Consider the following 20,757-nt stretch of genomic DNA (forward strand, 5'->3'; position numbering starts at 1 on the left):
GCAAAATCTACCACATTCCAGGTTGAACCTATGTGCCTTATCACGTGTCGTTTCCGTCACCCCTTATTGCCTCCTCTACTGTTATACAGGAACTGGACTATGAAAAACTATCACATTTAACCCATGCTCACCCGTCCCTACTGCTTAACCCATAAGATGGCATTACCAGCAAGATACAAGACCAACTAGTCTTATAGTATTGCGATTTTAATTTTTGACTATGAATTAGCAAAATATGCCCATGTTCATAAAATCCGAAAATGGGAAAAATTTCTTGCTTTCAAGCTTTATCGATTTGGGTAACCTTTGCCTCCTTAGGGATTGCTTTACGTTTAGAAGACCCAACAAGACAATGTCTTAGAATTTAAAATCAAGAAAGCAAATTCTGACTAGCCTTTAAAAACGGCCCATCAGTAGATGACTATGCAGTGCCTTGGGGTTGCAATGAGAGATGAAAGGGATTGTGACTGAATGTCAATTTTCCAGTTGGGGAGTGTTTTAAATGAAATACTTTAAAAAAATTCACCATCTTAAGATTTGTTATTTCTTAGAACTCTCTAAAATGCCATCGTTTTTTAAGGCAACCACACACCACTCACTCACTGTAGGATTACTGAAGGTATTAAGAAATGAGGCTCATTTGACAAGGTTATGGTTGGTAAATGTTAACGAACGTGGCAAGAGTATTATGACTAGTTGCAAATCAAAAATCTTAATAGTTTAAGTTCATTTCTACAGGTTTTCTTTAAAACAACAAAAAAACTTTAAAAAGATCTTTTTTAAATAAATGTTTTATAAAAGCTGTAAGAATTATACTGTATGATTTTACACACACCCTAATTCAAAGTACAGGATCTAAAAGGTAAATATTCATCTTTATAATAGTAATTTATCCAATTTTTAAACTAACAGCAGGAAAGCTACCATGGATTATGTCTTAAGCAACAGCTGATTTATTGAGGCTTCTATGTGATAACTAAAAGAAATTTAAAATCATTGTCAACATCTATTTTTTTAAATGAATGAAATTCATATCAAAACTGTATTTGCATTTGAAATTGCCAGCTTAATCATGGCAAATCTTATATTATGAGCTAAAGTAGTTTAAAGGTTAGCACTTTTTGCTAAAAATACTAGACTTTGAAAACGTTCCAAAATATACAAAGAGAATGTAGAAATTAAAGTCGATCCTTTTTCTATTAGTATATTTTCATGAGACTAAAACTATACTGCATTTTAAATTTAGGCCAAAGAAAAAGATTCACATGTTATACACAAGGACAATTTTAATTCTGCATTTTCCTGCAGTAAGATCTACTGCTGGCTGTACATGGATTGAAACTGCATTTGCCAAAAACTGTGAACATTGAGAATCTTTACATGAAGACATGTGTTGATACAGGCACACAGACATCTTCCAGCACCAACGGCATACATAACACATACCAAATGGTCTTGGTGGCTAAATTTGCTTCATTAGATAATTGTATTTAGTAAAACTTAGGTAATGCAGAATTTCATTTTTTTAATTTACACCTTTACTACACATTTTAAGATTTTAATTATTTTTTAAAAACCATTCATTCAAGATTATAATTTGCATGGCAGTAAACAATAGGTTCTAATTTCTTAAAGGTATCTACAAGCAATTAAAATACCACGAATCTTTTCAATTTGTAGCACCTGACTTAAGACCTTTATAAAAACAAAGTTTAAATTCATTTAGTGCATTCGTTAAAATTGTCACTGTTTCTCTTCTGAGGAAAACACATTTCAGTTGCTATTTCCCAGACAATATATTGAACATGGGTTTACGTTATTTTTAACTGGTTAGCAGAATTTTACACACATAATTTGTAGCCGGAACAAGAACTCTAAGCCTGAGTGGCCTTCCACTCAAAACAATGATGATGATCATGTATAAAATGGAATTGGGGTCTACACCCCAGTTAACGTCGTTCAACTTGTTTCCAAGTATTCTTGGAAAATATTTTAAAATATATGCTTCGTCGACCATGTGATGCACCATCTTTTCTTTAACAATCTCCCAGCTGTTCATTTATATCACTTGTATGTAATTTTTTGATAACATGAGTAACATCGTGATGAACGTAAGACTTCTATCTTCGGGGTAACGTCAAGGAGGCGGCTTACTGGGTCAAACAGTGCAGATGGTTTTAAGGCTTTTAATATACTTTGCAAATAATCTTCAGAAGAGCTCGAACTGCTACCGACAGTGTGGTGATGTGCCCACATGGATGGTAAGTAACAATGAAGCCAATCCAACCACGAATCTATTAGATGCGCAGCACCTCAGAACTATCACATCAAAGAAGCAAGGAGATACTGATTACTGGGGATGAAGCCAAATTCAAATTCTTTAAAATATTACTCAGCTTAAAAAATTAAAAAAAAAAAAAATATCGTGATTTGATTAAATCATGGCCATTTAAAAATAATCAACAGATAAGCTTTCCACAAAAAGTCTACAGTGTTTTTCCAAAAATAAAGTTAAAAAGGGAGAAAGAAGTCAGTACCAAGTGACCAAAAATTTTTATTTCACTCAATTCTATTTCATGCATAAGCATGACAGTCTCCCCTATTCATTAGACTTTGGCAATAAAAAAAACAAGCAGCCTTGTACAGAACAGTGAAAATGCCAAGGGCGAGGGTAGTCTACAGTTTTACTGTAGGATAAATATATATCTTTTCAAAAGGCCTCTCCCCCTTTGGCCATATCAACTCAGTTCAGACCATTAAATACAGACAAATTTTCAAAATCACTTCTTCACTTCTCCAAGATCTTCGATGCTATCATCATCCACCTAAAAAACACATAATTACATTTCATGAGTTGTGAAAAGCAACTTGCTTCAAAAATAATTTCTATAGATGTGTATGTTCCATATACTCACTTCTGGCCATTTTTCCTGAATGACATCAATTATGTCATCTGTAAAGTCCCCCTGAATGATGATTTCATCCTCCCCTGTGACTGAGGCACCACAGGAGAATTTTTGAGCAAAAAATCTTTGTGCTTCTTTAAGATCAATTTCTGTTATTTAAAAAAAAAAAAAAAGCAAGACTATAATTGAAATCGTATCTCAAAGATATTTTTTTCATGTTTAAATTTAATTTGCATTTTAAATTCATAAAAACAGACTGTGTTCATGGATTTCATATTCCTCTTAGAGCAATAATTACAAACTACTACAGTTAGTGATCTTAACGATTAAACTAATATTTTCAAGGGCAAATAACGCCTTACTACATAAAAAAGCATCATCCATACTATTCATAACTCATTCAGCAAGACCAAAATAAATCCAGGAACACAACTCTAACATTACATACACACTTTTCAAGTACCATGAAGTTCATGTGTTTATCTCTTCTTATAAAAGGATAATTGACAGCAGAGAAACAAATCTAATACTCGCCAAGCGGTCCAGTGATTGTTTTTCGATCTGTGTTGTCACATGAAGGGACTTCAACTTACAGTTTCACCCCCATTTCACTACTCATTCAAGGCCCCCAGGAACAGAAGGGGCTCTGAAGCAGGACATTCTGCTACTACCTACCTTCCCTCACCTTCCACTGTCACTCCCAGAGGAGACATGCCTTTCTACAACCCTTTGCCACCAAGCCTACAGGGACAGAGGAGCAGTACTGGCAGCCTTCAAAGGGAGCCCTATTTAGCTGTCCTTGTTCTACATAAAATGTGTCCAAGCAGGAATTCTGGAAACGAAAAAGCTAAACCAGTCCCCTCTGAAAAGATCTGAAAATTTTTTCAAAATTTGATTTTGAAGCTATAGTAAGAAGTATAAAATCTCATTTTATATTTTCTTAGCAAAAAATAGACCTGTGAAACTTTCATATCAGTTGAGAGAGAGAGAGAGAGAGAGAGAGAGAGAGGAGAGAGCGCGCGTGCCTGCATGTGAGTGCACACGGGGCGAGAAAATAGTTTGCACACTTGAAACACACTTAAGCTTAAACTCACCAAAAGTTGCAAGGCCACACACTCTTGTTACATATTTCTTCTTTGCTCTGGGAATTTTAGCTATTGTAACCTTCTGTGGTACAGTCTTCTTTTTTTGTTTTATTTGACCCCTTCCACCTTTATTTATTAAGAAAAAGCTCAGCATTAATTATTTTGCTTTTAACATAAAGAATACTGTCTTTAATTTTTAAAAGTACCAAATATTAATTTCTAAAGTTTTTCTAATACAAAATTAATAAACACACGCATGAGTATTCATTTAATAAATATTTAAGTTATCTGTGCCAAGCACTGAGGACACAAAGATGAGCAGAACAGAACACAGGCCCTGCCCTCCAGGGACTCTCGGTCCAGTGAAGGGAGACAAAAAAGGTTACGTGATTACAGCAACCCAATGTATACTATAGCAGGATCCATGAATACAGCACTACCACAGCCCTGCAGAGGAACGGCTCACTCTGGTTCTGAAGGACAGAACAGGTTTCCTAGAGGAAGTGGCATCTAAGCTCTTGCAGGACAAGGAATTCTCCAGGTGAAGGGAGATAGGCTGGAGAGGTTTAAGAAAGGAATATTTCAGGAAAAGGGAACAAGTTCAGAGATAAGAGAAAGCATTATAGTTGAGAACTACACTTGCCTTGATGAAGGGAAGCAGGGGGATAAGACAAAGGGAGACACGGGCTCTTGGAGAATTTTTTTCAAAGATGCAAAGTGCTGAAGATACTTATAAGCTAATTTTAGTCATCAGGGAGAATAATTAAGGAAGAAAAAACAGATGGGGACAGGATCCAGAGCACAAGAAAGTGGTTTTAAGAGAAATTCAACTGTCAGAAGTAATCAGAGAATAAAAACTTATATATAAATATCCTCTCTAATTAAACAGGATACACAAGTATTCTAATAAAGGTAACAAAGTTTTCAAATCATAAACAAGTTGGCTGGTTGCTTTTCTAAGTACACATACAGCAAATAAAGCGTGCCTTCTTAGATCGAATTTATTGATAAAGCCCGAATCATATCATATCCAACTAACCTGAGAATATGATTCTGTATCTCTCTAGGTGATATACACATGGAATTATAATTAACAGGTAGATGTGACTCACTTTGGGAATGCTTTCGTTACTTAGTTTTTCGGGAAGAGAGAAGGTAGGTTTGTGTAAATCAAATCATGAATTTAGGTCTCACCTCTCTTTTGTTTTTTCTTTTCTTCCTCCTCCCCTGCTGTTCCTCCTTGACCCTCACTAATTCCAGATTCTTGTTTGGGTGAATTTTCTAGACATAAAAACAAAATCCAAAAGCATTAACATCATTTCATACTAATATTAAAACATCACCTTTGATGAACCTCATATACAAATAAGGTATTTAACCAACAACTGAGCATGACATTTATAAAGCAAACGATCATAGTGCTAGATTCCTATCAAGTCTAATTCTGAAGTCGTTATGGTAAGTATAGGGTGACAGAGGCAAAAGGTCTTTGATACATAAGGATTATGATTTTTTTAGCCACATAAGAGGAGTGTGAAATACTCAAGACTCAGAGTGAGCTTCTAAACACACTAATCTGGTTAACAGGAAGTCTGGTCCCAAATAAGAACTTCTCACCCCCTCATTAAGTTGCATCATGCTCACAGCCAAACATGTAGACTGACTATAACACCAGACTTGAGGCTTTTCATCCAACCATTGACAGCTCTACCTTCAAAACATATCCAGAACCTGACCACTTTTCACCGCCCCACTGCTATCATTCTGGTCCGGGTTGTCACCATCAGTATAACCTTAACACAGCAGCCAGTCAGACCTCATCACTCCTCTGCTCAAAACCCTCCCCTCGCTCAGAGTGAAAGCCAAGATGTGGCTTTAAAGATGTGGTGCTCCATCACTTCTCTGACTTCATCTTCCATTCTTCTCCCGCTCCTCTGATAAGCTCAAGACAGAAAAGCTTCTTTTGCTGTTTCCTGAATAAGCTGTTCAACTCTTGCCTCAGCGTCTTCTGCCTGGAACCTTCTCCCAGGTTTCCAAAGGACTCACTCCCTCATTTCCTTTAGGTCCTTGTTCAAATGCCACCTTTTCCACAAAATCTTTCCTGTTCACTACCTAAATATTTAAAATACTCTCCCTAATAATTCTTATCTCCCTAATTCTCTGTTTACCAGTATTAACACACTTATTTCCTTTGTCTTGTTTTACTTATTTTGTTTCCCTTTCTAAAATATAATTTCCAAAGAGATCTTTTGTTTACTGCTTTATCCTCAGCATCTAAAACTATGTGTAGTATATTGGATGCTCACAAGACATAGTTTGTTGAATGAATGAGTGAAAATATATTTGTCTCTAAATCACTTATTCTTCTTTATATGAGAAAGTTCACACTTTGACCTATCCTGTCTCAGGGAGAGAAGACACATGGAGCAATTTGTGATTTTATATAAGGAATTTTAACTCAAGAACTTGAAATAGTTTTAAAGTTTATAAAGATAAATATAACTCTGTAATTTCCCTACTACAGGACTTTCATATCTTTAAAATAATGCCTTATGTGCATTTGTTTCAGGTATACAAGTTTTGATAAAAGAAAAAAAAGTTCATACCTACAGTAAGTTTTGCAAACTCATTTGGAAAATTCTTCTCTAACCACTGTCTACATTTAGCAACATCAGGCATATATTCACAGTACTAGAAGGAAAAAAAGAGCAAACTGAATCACAACAAAACATTTTCAGTCAACCAATACATTTCAATTTAAAATCATTTCCTACACTTGCTACATAAAGAACGATAAAACTAACTACTCCCACCTGACATTTTATCCACAAGATATCTGTATTCAACCAGGAAACACCCCATAAGAAATTAGAAATTAAAAAGAATTAGGCAGTTCCTTGCTATAATAATTTATTTCCTCTCCATCAAACAGAATGGCCATTAGAAGAAGGAGCAAACAGGCACAGATGAGCATGCCTACTTGCTCTCATTAATTTCATGACTTGCCCATAGAGCCTGGCTTAGAAGCTTAGTAACAGAAGTCTTATGCATAATTTCTGCTTTCTCTCCTCTGCTTGGTCATTAAATTTTGGCTTTAAGGTTATTCTTGTTTTATTAGCTGACTACTCGTGAGTTCCATACAAAAATCCAAACTGTATAGCAACATGCAAATGACATACACATATGACTCAAAGTCTAAAGAAAACAATTTGGAAAACCATTGAATTATTCTAAACCAAAGTTCTCTGTACTAGGGCTGAAACTCTACTATCAAATGACAGAAAATGAAAAACAAGAAAACAAAGTTCTCAAGTTAGCTCTAAAATCAATGACCTCAAATGCAGAAGTTAAAAAAGAACTTTAAAACTTACCTCTGTTGGTAATGAACAGACTGGGGAAATGGAGAGAGAAAAAAAGATTTAAAAATTTAAATATATACACACAGCTCTCATCGTAACTTTTAAATCTGACAAAATGCTTCTACCGTTTCTTTTCTGTACTACCTTTCAGATGCGACCCATCTTTTTTTTTTTTTTTTTTTTTTTTGAGGTAAAAGGCATACAGTTAATAGAAGTGTTACCTTGATATTGTTTTTATCTAAAAAAGAATGTGTCCTTGGGTTGATGGAACATCCAACTATACTACCTTACATATCTTAGGGTTTTACCATAACTACTTCAGAGGGTCTGAAACTACTCTAGGGTGGGAACAATTCCCCATATGACAAAGCTTGAATGGAACTGATTTTTTTTTTTTTTTGAAAGCTTTATCAAAACAGCCACTGCTTTTTATTCGTACTAATACATTTATAAACTTCAGTAGCACTTCTGTTATCATTTCTCTGCAGTACACTTTTCCTTTTCTTTTTCATGTTATGCTACATAAGATCGTAAAATTGTAAAGCTAAAAGGCACATTGGCTGATTCAATCTTGTCATTGTATAGCCCGCACAGGCTAAGGGACTAAAGGAACTCAAAGGCTTTCCCAATTTTAAATATAATTCTATTCCTGGGTCAATTGCTTATTTATTTATTTTTTTTGAGGTGAAAAATGGATTAGTTCAGTGTGCCCAACATCTTGAGGTTTGGGCGGGAGAGGCGGAATGATACAAAGCAATGATCGTGTACTGGGCACCGATCATGTGCCAGGCACTTTGCTGTGCTCTTTATGCATTATTTTATTTAATCATTACAACTTATAAGGTAAGAATTACCATATGTTTGATAAATTAAAATAATGAGACGCAGCACAGGTAACCCACACGCATCTATCTGGTCAGCAGAACAGGATTTGAACCCTGGTGTGTTTCTGAAGCTCAGGCCCTTAACCACTAAATTAGGTTATACAACATATACAGGCAACAGACCTATGTGTCAGCCAGATGACCGATCTGCCTTCTCACCCCATCATCACTATTTTATAGATGAAACCCTAAAAAAGGTTAAATAGTTCATCTGATGACAGAGGTGGTATGTGGCTGAAGAAAACTGGAATCTAGCGTCTCTTGATTTCAAGTTTAGAATTATTTCTGCTAAAACTCTCCCTGGCTAAACAGAGCTCTATAACCCTCACAGTTCAGGTTCAAATACTAGTAGAGACAGATAATTCAGCCATATTGTCAGTATGCATAGGTTAAATATCATTATAGCAAATATTAAAGCTATGAAACTGTATACCATTTTAAAATAATATTCGGTTCAGCAAAATTCTAATACAATCAAAATACCTGAATAATTCTTCTGAGTTCACTGTTATTTGCTTTTACAATCAATTTGCCTCCACAGATTACTATTTGTAAACTATCCTTTTCAACGCAAAGCTCCAGCAGTCACCTTTGAGCTTCATGTCACAAAAGGTGGAACCTGGCACTGTGTACCTGCTGATGTGATGCAGTATGCAGAACGGAGTATCATCATCCGTGCTCCCTTCTATGCTTGGTGTCCCTCAAAACTCCTGTGCCGAAATCCCAACATCTAATATGATGGTATTAGGAGGTGGAGCGTTTGGGAGTATATTTCAGTTTTCCTTCTCAACAGCCCTTGGTAGTAGGCTCTACTGTTATCCATTTTACAGATGAGGGAACTGGCCATGGTCACACAGTGAGTAAATGGCTGAGGTAGGATTTGAACTCAGACTGACTTCAGAGTCTGAAGTCTCAAACCTGAAGATGAAGCATCTCCCCAGAAGTGACTCCCATCCTAGCTGTCCTTGTTTCTCACTGCACTCCAACCAGCATTCCGCTCCAATCGGCCCTTTGTTTTCCCGCTCCCCTAAAGATAGCCTATTAAATCTTGCCACCATATTGTTCTTATGAATTCCTTCACCTTTCCTTGCAAATCCTACCTATTACCTTATGTTTCTCACTTCCTTGGAAACACCCCTATTTCCCTCTGAACTAAGATCCCTCCCTTTCCTGAACTCTAAATTCATAGTTACAGTATCATTTAATTTAGCATTTAATATTCCCTAAGTGCTTTCCTACAACTAGACCTTAAACCCCCTGAGAAAAGAGTAACCCTGTCCCCCTGCCTGGAATTTCAATACAAACTAGGGAGGGAAATGAAAATAAACCATTCTCAAAAAGGTTAGGGACCTCTGGTCAACCCAAATTACCACTGGGGTGGATTACATATTTTAGTGCAGTTGTTCAAAAGCCACCTCAGCTGAAAGACATAAGCAATTCCACAGGATGGTTTCCATATACTGTATTTCACCAATCTTTTTTTTTTTTTTTAAATTTTTATAGCAACCTTATAGCATATCAATCTGACTATTTTTTCTTTCTTGGTGGATCCTAAAATAATGGTGTATCTCATAAAATAAGGATTCTTAGATTCGAAGAAACAGGGTACAAAGAATAACAGCTCTTAATTACATCTGATAAACAAGAACAAACCATAGTAAACCTGTATACTTTTCTAATAGTAATAATTAGTTGGCACTTATTGTACTATGTTCTTGTGTTAGCTGCTGTACCAGAAGCTTAACATGGATCTGACTTAAGATGCAATCGTCATCTTCATTTTTCAGACCTTAGGAAACTTCTGATCCTTAGTAAAATTAGGTAATTTGCCCAAGGCCACATAGCTGGTAATGCTGGAGTCAGGATGCAAACCCTGGTCCATGGTCCCAAAGGCAAACAATATAACCAAGTAAGACCAATATCGTAATACAACTCAATCAACCTTACGAAGTCCCAGGGGTTGGAGAAGATTCTGTTAATCCACCCCTCCCAAATTAGGGATTCACCAAATGACAAAGACAGATGAAAAAGGGATTTCTAGAACCAAATGTGGAACTATTATCAAAATGTATAAAAATACATTAAGTAAAAAGCCATTTTCTGCCTTCCAACACTTGCCTCCACAGTAAAGGACTCGGAGTGGGTAATCTGCATCTAACTTGGTATTGCTCCTCGGGTCGCCTTTGCAATCATGCCCACCGGATTCCGAAATGTCAGCAGCCATCTCACAAACCTGCAAGCAAGGAAAATAACCCATCTTCACCATTTCGGACCAGGAGTCCAGAGGAGCAGTGTTCGGTGTAGTCTTGCCTCCTTCCACCTGAAATCCCCCCACCCCAACTCTGTTTAATTTCTGTGTTAAGTGAAAGACACAAGCTACCATTAAGATTCATAAAATATGAGCAGTTCTGGGCGCACTAGTTACCAGATCTACAGGGAAGCAAGTGACAGTGAGACTTGTAGCGAATGGACCATGAAGAATGTGGGGCGAGGGGCACTAGTGAAAGAGGAAGCAATGGGAAATAAGGATGGAGAGGATGGCTTAGAGACGGGGCAAAAGGTCTGGGGTGGGGTGGAAGGGATGCAAACTGCAGCAATGATAAACACCACGAAGCAGCTAAAGGAAGCGGGCTGGAAGGGATGGGTCGCCGAGGGTGCCAGAGGGCAGGGTGTGGGGGCAGCTAAACGCCAAGGGAGGGACGCTGAGGAGTCAGGAAAGGGGATGGGATGGGAGGGGGGCGGGGAGACCAGAGTCTGAGGAGAGAAAATGGGGCAGAAGAACCGGGAAGCAGCAGAACAGAAGAGCACTGGAGCGACCAGGGCGGTTAGGTGGGAGGGGAGAGACCTGTGGCGAAGGGGCAATCCCGGGGACACCAGAGGGGCCCATGTGGGCGGGGATGTGGAGACGCCCGGCCCGGCCCCCTTCCGCCGGGCAGCACCTCAGCTTTCCCCACGCTCTCTACGAGCTTCTCGGAAGCGGGAGAAGTAAGAGGGGTCGTTACCCAGGCGGTCCCCGCCGCCACCTCCGCTCCCGCCACTACCGCCAGCTGAAGCGACACATGCAACTCCTCTTCTCCGGCCCGGGCCAACTGAGAGCCCGTCTGCCAGCCGCGGTCCCGCGAGACAATAAGCCTTTATCGCGAGATTCAGGCCGCCGCTGGGTGGCTGTCGCGAGAAGCCTGAAGGGCGAAGGGGAGTGGGGAGCATGCGCAGTTCGTTCGGGGGCGGGGCAAGGCAGCGGAGAGGCTGGCGGCCGGTAGGCGGTGCTCGCTGCCCGTGGGAGATGTTGGGTGGTTGGCGGTCCGCTAGCGGACGCGGAGGCCGGTTGGAAACGCGGGGATGTGCGTCAAAAGTCACAGTGACTCCCTGTCCTGTCAGTGAGCCCAGGCGGACGGAGCGCGTGCTGGACAGAGTCCGGCCTAACCTCGGTCTCGATGGCTAGGTCGGTCCTCGGCGGGGAGACTGCAGCTGGAAGAGACTTTTGGTTTCATTTCAGCCCCGTTCCCTACATTACCAGAATTATTCTTGAAAAGATAATATCAACGCTCTTGACAATTTTCTCATCGCCCACAATCTCACTACGCTCATAACTGTTTCCACCATCTTTCTCGTGTTCACCTGACCTCGTATGTGATGCAAATTGGAATTAACGTCTAAATCCCAGGCTTCCCGTCGGGAGACTGAAGCCTGGTAGACTGTGTGTCTTAGCTTTGCTCCCATCTAGTTTTCACTTTGAGAAAAAACCCTTCACGTCCATACTCAGCTTGAGTTCATTTGTGAAATGGAAATAACACTTGCAGAGCTTTGAAGGCTTGGGGGCGGGGGGTGGGGTGGGGGTGGGGGTGGGGGTGGGGATAGGACAGACAAGAGCTCTGGAGATGGTAGTTGTTATTTTCTATTTTGCTTCTTCCTCCACCTCCTTCCCCTCTTTCCCTGATAGCTTCATTCGCCATTACCACCACCATCGCCCTTAACTTTTTTGCTCAGAACTTAACCTCGCCATCAGGCACACTCTTTTCCACCAGCCACTGTGACCTCCACTTGGACATCTTTCTTAAAGAAGAGTCCCCGAAACCGCGAGTCACTACATGACATTCGTTAAAGATCTTGTTCCCAAGCATGTTTGATTCCAGTAATAGTAGCTTCCAATTCCAATAATAATAGCTTCCATTTACTAACACCCACCTCCCTGTATGTGCCAAGGACCTGCTCTTTGGGGAGATACAAAGTCAAGGTGGATTCATTCATTCCACAAAACGTTCTTACTCCAGGCACTGTGCTAGGCACTGGGGCTACAGGGAATGAGAGACAAAGTCCCTACTCTCACTAAACAGTCTTAGACATGTTAGCTAATTTAATCCTTGTAAAAACCTCCATCGAGTGGGTATTAGTGTCTCCAATTTCCAGATAGTAAAATTGAACCTTAAAGGCGGAAATGAATTAAGTTCACATATGCTTAAGATCACACAGCTAATAGCATATTTTATTTAAGATGTATATTTTCACATTAATCTCATATCATGATACATTGTAATGGATGGAGTCTCAGCATTGTGTCATAGTTTAATTGGCAGCATTTTTCTCTCAGTGGTGTACAGATTAAGGGTGCATCTTACAATCAATGTCACTTTAGATGTGATGAAGTATGGCGAGGTGGCCAGCCCTGTATAGTAGACCCAATGTCTTCAGTTCCATTCCTCACCCTCTGCTTTGTAGAGAAGGGGGAGCCGAAGCTGACCCCTATAGACTGTATTCCCAGCCTTCCCGGTTCCCAAGCTTTAAGCTAGGTTCGGCCAATGGCAACAGCTTTCTTCCCTTCTTCCCAACTCTCCCTTTTGAGCAGCATCTCTGGCAGCAGCTGTTTCTCTGTCTGCAGCAGCTGGGGATCACAGCCTCCTCCCTGGATCTGGCCTCTAGCCTAGGGGTGCTGATGGCTTCTCGATGCTGCTAATGTCTGAATTGCCTTGATCACCTCTGTTTAGCTTTTTGACAGTTCCATTCCCTGTATAAACAATCCCCCTGAATGAAATGCTCCTCTGGTTTACATACTTAGATGGGATTCTGCTTTCTGGGTGGACTCTGCCCGATGCAGCTGGCATTCAAACCCAGATTTGTATTTCCTATGCCCTCCACAGTCTGTCAGCTCTCAGGTACTAAAAAGAGGAACAACATTAAATAAAGAAACATCGTGGTGGTTTCTCACCAGGAAGCCACAGATTCTTTGAAAAGAAGTGGGATTATTGCAAAGGATTTAGAATCCATGTATGCATTAAGCATCGTCAGGAAATGGACTAGGTATATTTCAGACTTAAGTATTACTGTTTTCTGGTGTAAGTTACAGCTTTGTTCCAACGAATGTCCAAAAGTCGAATCTCTTTGGCTGGACTCCAGTCATGTCCATCCCTAAATCAATCAACATAACTAGTCAAGCCCTGAGTGTCCGTCCACCTTTGAAGCTGGGTTTGGAGAGTGGGGATAGGGTATATCCCAAAGGAGATTTGAGGCACTATGACCAGAAGAGGGAGTGATGGTGACGTGTCCAAAACAAACAGTAGACGTCCGCTACAGCCATCCTCATACTCGCACGTGCTAAAAATTATCAAACAATCTACTGTCTTTGACATATTAGTGGGTGTACAGGTGAGGCCGACTTCCTTCCTAACAATCCTATTTCACTTGAGATAGGATGAGTCTAGTTTAAGATACTGAATTTCCCAGCATCCCTCGTGTCCGGAGGAGCTGCAGTTATTTCTGTTGACAGCTTTTTCATCTACTTGTAAATGAATTTCAACACTCTTGATTGCCCATGTGTGCGTGGATAATCGCCTCTGTGTGTGTGCTCTAAAGTTCTCCTTTGAATTGGTTTTGACTTCGTATTGATTCCCTTATTATTTCACGAATGAAATAAAATCTTTGACACGTTTATAATTAAATGAGAGTCCTGCTTTTATTCTTTTAAAATCTTATCATTGAACACTTCTTACATAAAGAGGCGAGGCCTCACATTAAAAAAATAACAATAAAAAATAGAAATAAAGCCTTGCCCTCTCTTCCTTCTTTTTGACCAGGTGGTGCACACAGCCTAGATGGACCACAGCCATCTTGTGACAGGACTAGCTAGCCCGAGAATAGAGGTGCATATGCTAAGGATGGGGGCTGGAAAATGTATAAATAGCCTGTGTTCCTGATAGCATTGTTGAATCACCATATCAGCTCTTGACTGCCTCCCTTCCAGGGCTTCCTATTGTGAAAGACAAACACCCCCATCTGTTTAAACAATACAGTGGGGTTTTCTATTATACTACAGAACGCATTCCTAAATCATACTACAAGAAAGTCAGAGATTTTGTTCAACACAGAAGGGAAACCTGTGGTCAAGCAAAGCATGCCCGAAGGACGGGGATGATGGTGAGACCTAACTACAGGGTGATAAGGAAGTGGTATTGCAAGACCAGTCATTCAGGGGAAGCATGGAGGATGGGGCATTCTGACGCTTGCTTCCTGAGAAGTCCTCTAGCAAAGAGAATGAACGCATTTCCATGGCTCTTTGAAATAGAAGTGACTTCTTACCACATGTGACACCTTGTTGTAATGTGACCTATTTTCTCAAGAAATCATGGGGTTATTTTCTTCCCTGCTCTTGGGGCTGGACTGGCCCTCTAGCCAGACATTTCCTTTCATCTGGTCCTTGCCAGGAAATTTTCAAGGTAATCACCTGGGGTGGAGCGGATATTTGTTGGTTGCCTTTCTAGCGTCCCCTCTCTGTAACAGGTCCCTTTTGGTTTGGAGGTACCCCTTTCTCTATCTGTGGGGTCTGATTGGGCCTTCATGACCCCGAGTCCAGAGGTGGAGCACGTGACCCAGGTCTAACGCAATCAGCACGTAACGTCCTGCTGGCAACAGCGATGGCCTGATTCCAGGATAGATTGCTCGGAGTGAGTCCCAGCACACGCCCGGGGGAGCACTTAGGAAAGGGGCTCCCTGTCTCTCCCTGGACTTGAGCCTCAGAGGATGCCCAGCAGAGGTGCTGACGGCTGTCTTGTCACCCTGTCTCTGTGAGGCAGAGCCGGGCGGAGAGGGGGCGCACGTCTGATCCCAGCACGTCCGACGTCAGCTCGAACCCTGGAAGAGCCGACGGAATTTCCAATTTGAAGCGTCACTTTCAAATTAGTTCTGATGGACACAAAGGGGTAAGGCAGCCCTTACAAGTGTTTATTAAAACCTGTTTCTCAACATTCCCCCCCCCATTATGATACAAACAATGGATGTTATGCCCTTACAAAGCACAGCTCATAAATCCACATTTTGATGAAACCCCAAAATGACTGCAAAAATGTAAGGCATCATAATAATTTATAAATTTCGCAACTTGTTACAATACGTATGTAAGGTAGGTTGCTATGAACTATAGCAGATTAAATGGGCTGTCATTTAAGTCCTTTCTCTCCTACTCAAGGAGGCGTTTGAGAATTCTTAGAATAAGGCCCGGCCCAAAGAGAAACATCATAGGACTGACCTTCAATCTGTCTCATTTGTTTAAGTAAACAATACTTTCATATTTCAATAAATTATCAGACACGTGCCCTACATAAAACTGAAAACACCACAAAAGTGGACGGAGACACCCAGGAATGAGAACCACTCAGCGAAAAGGGCTCCGTTTATCCCCAAGCTATATGAGCTACCTTCAAAACTGATACATTTTTCATCTTTTGGCTCTGCGCTAAATTGAAAATATTTATTCTTTTTCTTCTGCGAAGAGAGTTTTTGTCACTTTTCTCTCTTGAAAGGATGAAGATCCTTCAAGACTTGCTCTCCTAAGAGAAAGACGGCACAAATCTACAGGAGTGGATCCGGGTTTCAGGCACAGCTGGATCCTAGAGATAAAAACCACACACTCCAGAATCTCTCTTGCCGAGCATTGCGAAGCACGTGTGTAAAGTGCTTTTGCCTGGTAGTTCCCGGTAAATGTATGGGACTAATCCTGTCCTATTCTTGCAGCGGTTCTGTAAGTTTGAAGTTATTTCAAATGTGAAAGTATTTTTTTAGAAAGGGAACGATCTCTTTTCACCTCTTGGCTTCTTCTCTAAGCTTTCTTCATATTCTCCAAATGCTGAGGTTATTCTCTATGAGTTTAGGAACCCCAGAAAAAGAGAGAGAGGATCTTTTCTGACGGCTGGAAAACAATGCCAGCCAACGACTCAGGTTAGAATGTATCTGCCATCGACTGAAAGTTTCCGCTCCTGTCCCCCGATTTATATGCTGAAATCCTGCCCCTCAGGGTGATGGCGTCAGGAGGTGGCACCGTTGCGGGGTGATTAGTAGAGTTAGCTTCCTGATAGAAGAGACCCCAGAGAGCGCCCTTCCCCCTTCTGCCACGTGAGGACACAGTGAGCAGAAAGTAGGCAGGAAGCAGACTCTTGCCACACAAGCTGCCAGCACTTGATCTTGGAATTCTAGGCCTCCGGAACCGTGAGAAATAAACCTCTGTTAGAGCAGCCCAAAGGGGCTAAAACAGTGCATCGTTAGCCTGAGTCCTGCACCCGCCCCTGAGCCAATCACAGTGGTCGCAGGAATGAGACGCTCTGATTTGCCAGGCTGGGTCACGTGCCCATTGCCAGAGCCAATGGATTGGAGATAAATTCTCTCAAACCTCAGAGACGGTCAAACCTCAGGGATGGAGGAGTCGCCAAAGAAAAGCAGGGTATTAATGCCCAAAGGAGGGCACCTGGATGCTGGGAGGACAAAAACAGCGTGGAACCACCCCGTCATTGGAGCTCTTGATCCCAGAAACCCTGCTTAAAGGAAGAAGGACCAGGGGACTGAGATGATAAGGAGGGAGCAGGCATGACAGAGGTTCATGAAAACCAACCCGTTCAGCTCCTCCCAAAAGCAGATGTTTAATCAGGTCGTTTGCTCTTCCTGCACCGCAGGACCAACGAGGGACACAACCAGTTCTGCCGCGAGAGGCCCTTAAGTGTTCAATATAGAGAACTAATTTACAAAGAATGATATCATGTTATCACGATGGAGCAGGCACTTCGCCAAGTTCACAGTGAGACCTGTCTTTGCCTAGTCAAATCCCCAATGTCCCCCATCTCCAGACCCTGGCAATCGCTGATCTCCTTCCCGTCTCTATGATTTACCTGTTGTAGATGTTTCATTTAAATAGGATCCTGTAATATGTTACCTTTGGTTACCTTTGACTTCTTTCATTGGGGGATGTTTTCAAGGTTCACATACCTTGTAGCATCTGTCGGTACTTCATCCCTTTTCATAATTTATCTATCCATTGATGAACATTTGGGTTGTTCATCGACCCAAGCAAAGTTTACTACACAAACTTTAGTGTGTGTGTGTGTGTGTGTGTGTGTGTGTGTGTGTTTGTTTACTTAACCTTGGACATCTTTTTCCGTTAGTACATATAACTCAGTCTCTCTCTCTATGGATAGCAAAGATGCTTAGAACAGGGCCTGGCCCAAAGGGGGTGTCATACAAGTGAATGCTGTTATTCTTTTAATAAGTAGATAATATTTTATTGAATGGAATCCCTATAATTTATTTATCTCATTCCCCACTGGTAAAGATTCGAGTTGCTTTCAATGTTAACTTTCTATTATGGAAAATATGTACAAATAGGAAGAATAGAACAATGAATGTTCATGTTTCTACAATCCAACCTATCACAATTAAAATTCTTGGCCTCTCTCGTCTTTATTTCTGCCCACCTCTCCTGTTGGACTACTTCGAATCATGTCTCAAATATCATATAATTCCATCTACACATATTTCAGGATTTATTTCTAAAATGCAAGGAGTCTTTCTTTAAACATAACCAAAACACCATTATCACTCTACAATAATTAGCAACAACTCCTTTGTTTCCTTACTTGGCTAATCAGTATTCAAATTTCTCCAAACATCTCATACTCTTTAATGGAGTTGTTTGAGTCAGAGTACAAACAATTGGTTAATATATCTTTAAATCTCTTCGAATCTATAGTTTTTCTCCCTGTCTTTTAAAATTTTTCTTGCATTTTGTATGTAGGGGAAAAAAACCCACTGTTAGCAATTCTTAAGACTCATTTTGAAATGCCAAGGAACTTCCTGGTCAGAGCATGTGTCAGTTCAGGGTGACCCCTCATCACACTGTGAAGAAATCTCTTTCGCTCCCCCTAACCTTTGGGCCCCCAACTTTCTCCTGGACTGCAGTCCTACTGAACAGAAACCAACAAAAATACAGTAAATCTCTTAGCCCTTAAATGCAGTCGGCAATTCTTCCTCCTTTCCAGAGTAAGCATTTTGAAATAGAGAAAGGAACTCTAGGGTTCAATCACCGATGTTGAAAAAGACCGCTACCCCACAAAAGATATGTCCACATCCTTACCCCCGAAAACTGCAGGTATGACCTTATTTGGAAAAAGAGTCTTTGCAGATGTAATTAAGTCAATGATCCTGAGATGAGATCATTCTGGATTCTCTGGGCCCTAAATCCAATGGCAAGTGTCCATATGAGAGACGCACAGAGAGCAGGCCATGGGGCCGCGGAGGCAGAGGTCGGAGCGGCGCGACCACAAGTCGAAGGATCTCGGCAGCCGCCAGAAACTGGGAGAGGCGGGAGCAAGTTCTCTGGCACCGCCGGTGGGACCGCAGCCTGCTGCCGCCTTCGTTTCAGACCTCTAGTTCCCAAAACCGTGAGAGAATGAACTGTTGCTTCCGGCCACCAAGCATGTGGCAGTTTGTTACAGCGATCATAGGAAGCTATTCCTCAGGCTCCTGGCCGTTATGGGGAAAGGCATCATGGGGAAGCACAGCCCCTGGATTCCTACCTGTGAAATAATAAGAAATATATACGTATATATGTTGGCCTCTGTCCTTGGTTCCTGACACAGAGCTCCTAAATCCCTTGGAATTCCCTGGAGCATCTTTTGTCCTAATGAGGCAACTCTTGAGGGGCTCCTGGATGGGGGCCGGTCACCGGAAAGACCATGTCATGATTAGAAGGTTGGCATTTTCAGCCTCACGCCTATTCTCCGGAGAGGAGAGAGGGGCTAGAAATGGAGCTAATGATGGAACGTGCCCAGGTGAGGAAGCCTCCATAAAAATCCCCAAAGTCCAGGGTTCAAAGAGCTTCTGGGTTCATGATGTCCAGGGACGGGAAGGGCGACACACCCCAACCCCGTGGGGACAAGAAGCTCCTGCAAGTGGGACCCTTCCTGAACTCGCCCAGAGTGCCTCCTCATCTGGCTGCTCATCGGTATCCTTGATCACACCCTTTATTACGTCATAAACTGGTAAACATAGCGTCCCCCCCAAGTTCTGTGAGCTGTTCTAACTATGATGGAATCCGAGGAGGGGGTCATGGGAACCTCGAATTGTAGCTAAGTCAAATAGGAGCCGTGGGTAACCCGGCGACCCACAACTTGCAGTTGGCGTCTGCCATGGGCACAGTCAGTCTCATGGGACCGAGCGCTTGACCGATGGGGTCGGCCCTGACTCTGGTTGGTGCCGGAATTGAGCTGAGTTGCGGATCACCCGGATGGTGTCACAGAGAGCACCCCGCACATCTGGCACCGGGGGCGTCGTGAGTGTGGCTGCGGGGGGGGGGGGGGAAGGAGAAACACACGGGGGTGTGTCCTCTCCACACGCTGCCGCGGGCGGCTCCTCCTCCCGTCACCTGCTAGGCAGACCCCTCGGCCGTGGCCTCTTCCCGCCTTTGTCACGTACCGAGCGATATGCTCTCTTACGAGACGTCGGAGGAGCTGGCATGGCAAGGCCCCTCGCCGTGCAAGTTCTCTTTCCACCCGCCCTTCCTGACCCCTGGTGCCTCCTCACAGCCCCGAGAATAAGTAACTTGCGAAGGTCTGGAATCATCTCTTCACTAGCTCATTCATTCACTCAAGATGTACCTACTGAGTGTGCCCTTGACGCCAGGCGTTGGGCTGTGTTCTGGGCGTGTAAAGCTAAACGAGACATGGGCTAGTCTTGGCAGAGATAGGGGAGGACGAGTAGCCACTACACTACTTTGTGGTGAGCGTGGAGGTGGCAGACATGGTACAGACCAGGCAGGGAGATCCCCAGAAGGCTTGGCGTTTAGAGGAAGACATATCCTAAGCTTCCTATATGGTAGCCGCAACCCACGTGCAGCTTTTAAATTTTAAATTAACTAAAATTAAATGATATTGAAAATTCAGTTCTCACTGGCCTCATTTCGAGTGCCCAAAAGCTGCATGTGGATTACCTAGAATATTTCCGTCATCGTGGAAGGTTCTATCGGAAGATGCCAATCCAGGCTGAGGCCAACAAAAGAGGAGTTATCCAGGAGTAGGAGGGGAAAAAGTGTGTCCCCAGCAGTCCCTGTAAGACAGTCTTTGGATACTAAACACAGTTATGGCTCACGTTGGAGTCGCCGAGGCCAGTTCCTGTGTCACTTGGTCAGCCATCTTGACCACCCCCCCAACCCCCCCGCTGAGGACAATGAGGAGCCGCAGGAGCATCTGACCAGACGAGCAGCATCGTTTTG

At 42.1% G+C, this 20,757-nt stretch overlaps 1 protein-coding gene across 1 annotated transcript; it reads right to left on the reverse strand.

The window, feature by feature from the left end:
* Nucleotides 1–1,268: 1,268 nt before the first annotated feature.
* On the reverse strand, nucleotides 1,269–11,363 carry DENR (density regulated re-initiation and release factor). Its single transcript, XM_016153776.2, has 8 exons — nucleotides 11,237–11,363; nucleotides 10,353–10,467; nucleotides 7,363–7,382; nucleotides 6,598–6,682; nucleotides 5,186–5,272; nucleotides 4,001–4,117; nucleotides 2,916–3,055; nucleotides 1,269–2,825 (listed from the first exon to the last, which is right to left on the reverse strand). Exons 2-8 carry the CDS (start codon nucleotides 10,456–10,458, stop codon nucleotides 2,781–2,783), a joined length of 600 nt encoding a protein of 199 aa, XP_016009262.1. The 5' UTR covers nucleotides 10,459–10,467; nucleotides 11,237–11,363; the 3' UTR covers nucleotides 1,269–2,780.
* Between the last annotated feature and the right edge of the window lie 9,394 nt (nucleotides 11,364–20,757).

The sequence above is a fragment of the Rousettus aegyptiacus genome, unplaced genomic scaffold, assembly GCF_014176215.1.
Source record: "Rousettus aegyptiacus isolate mRouAeg1 unplaced genomic scaffold, mRouAeg1.p scaffold_m13_p_5, whole genome shotgun sequence".
NCBI lineage: Eukaryota > Metazoa > Chordata > Mammalia > Chiroptera > Pteropodidae > Rousettus > Rousettus aegyptiacus.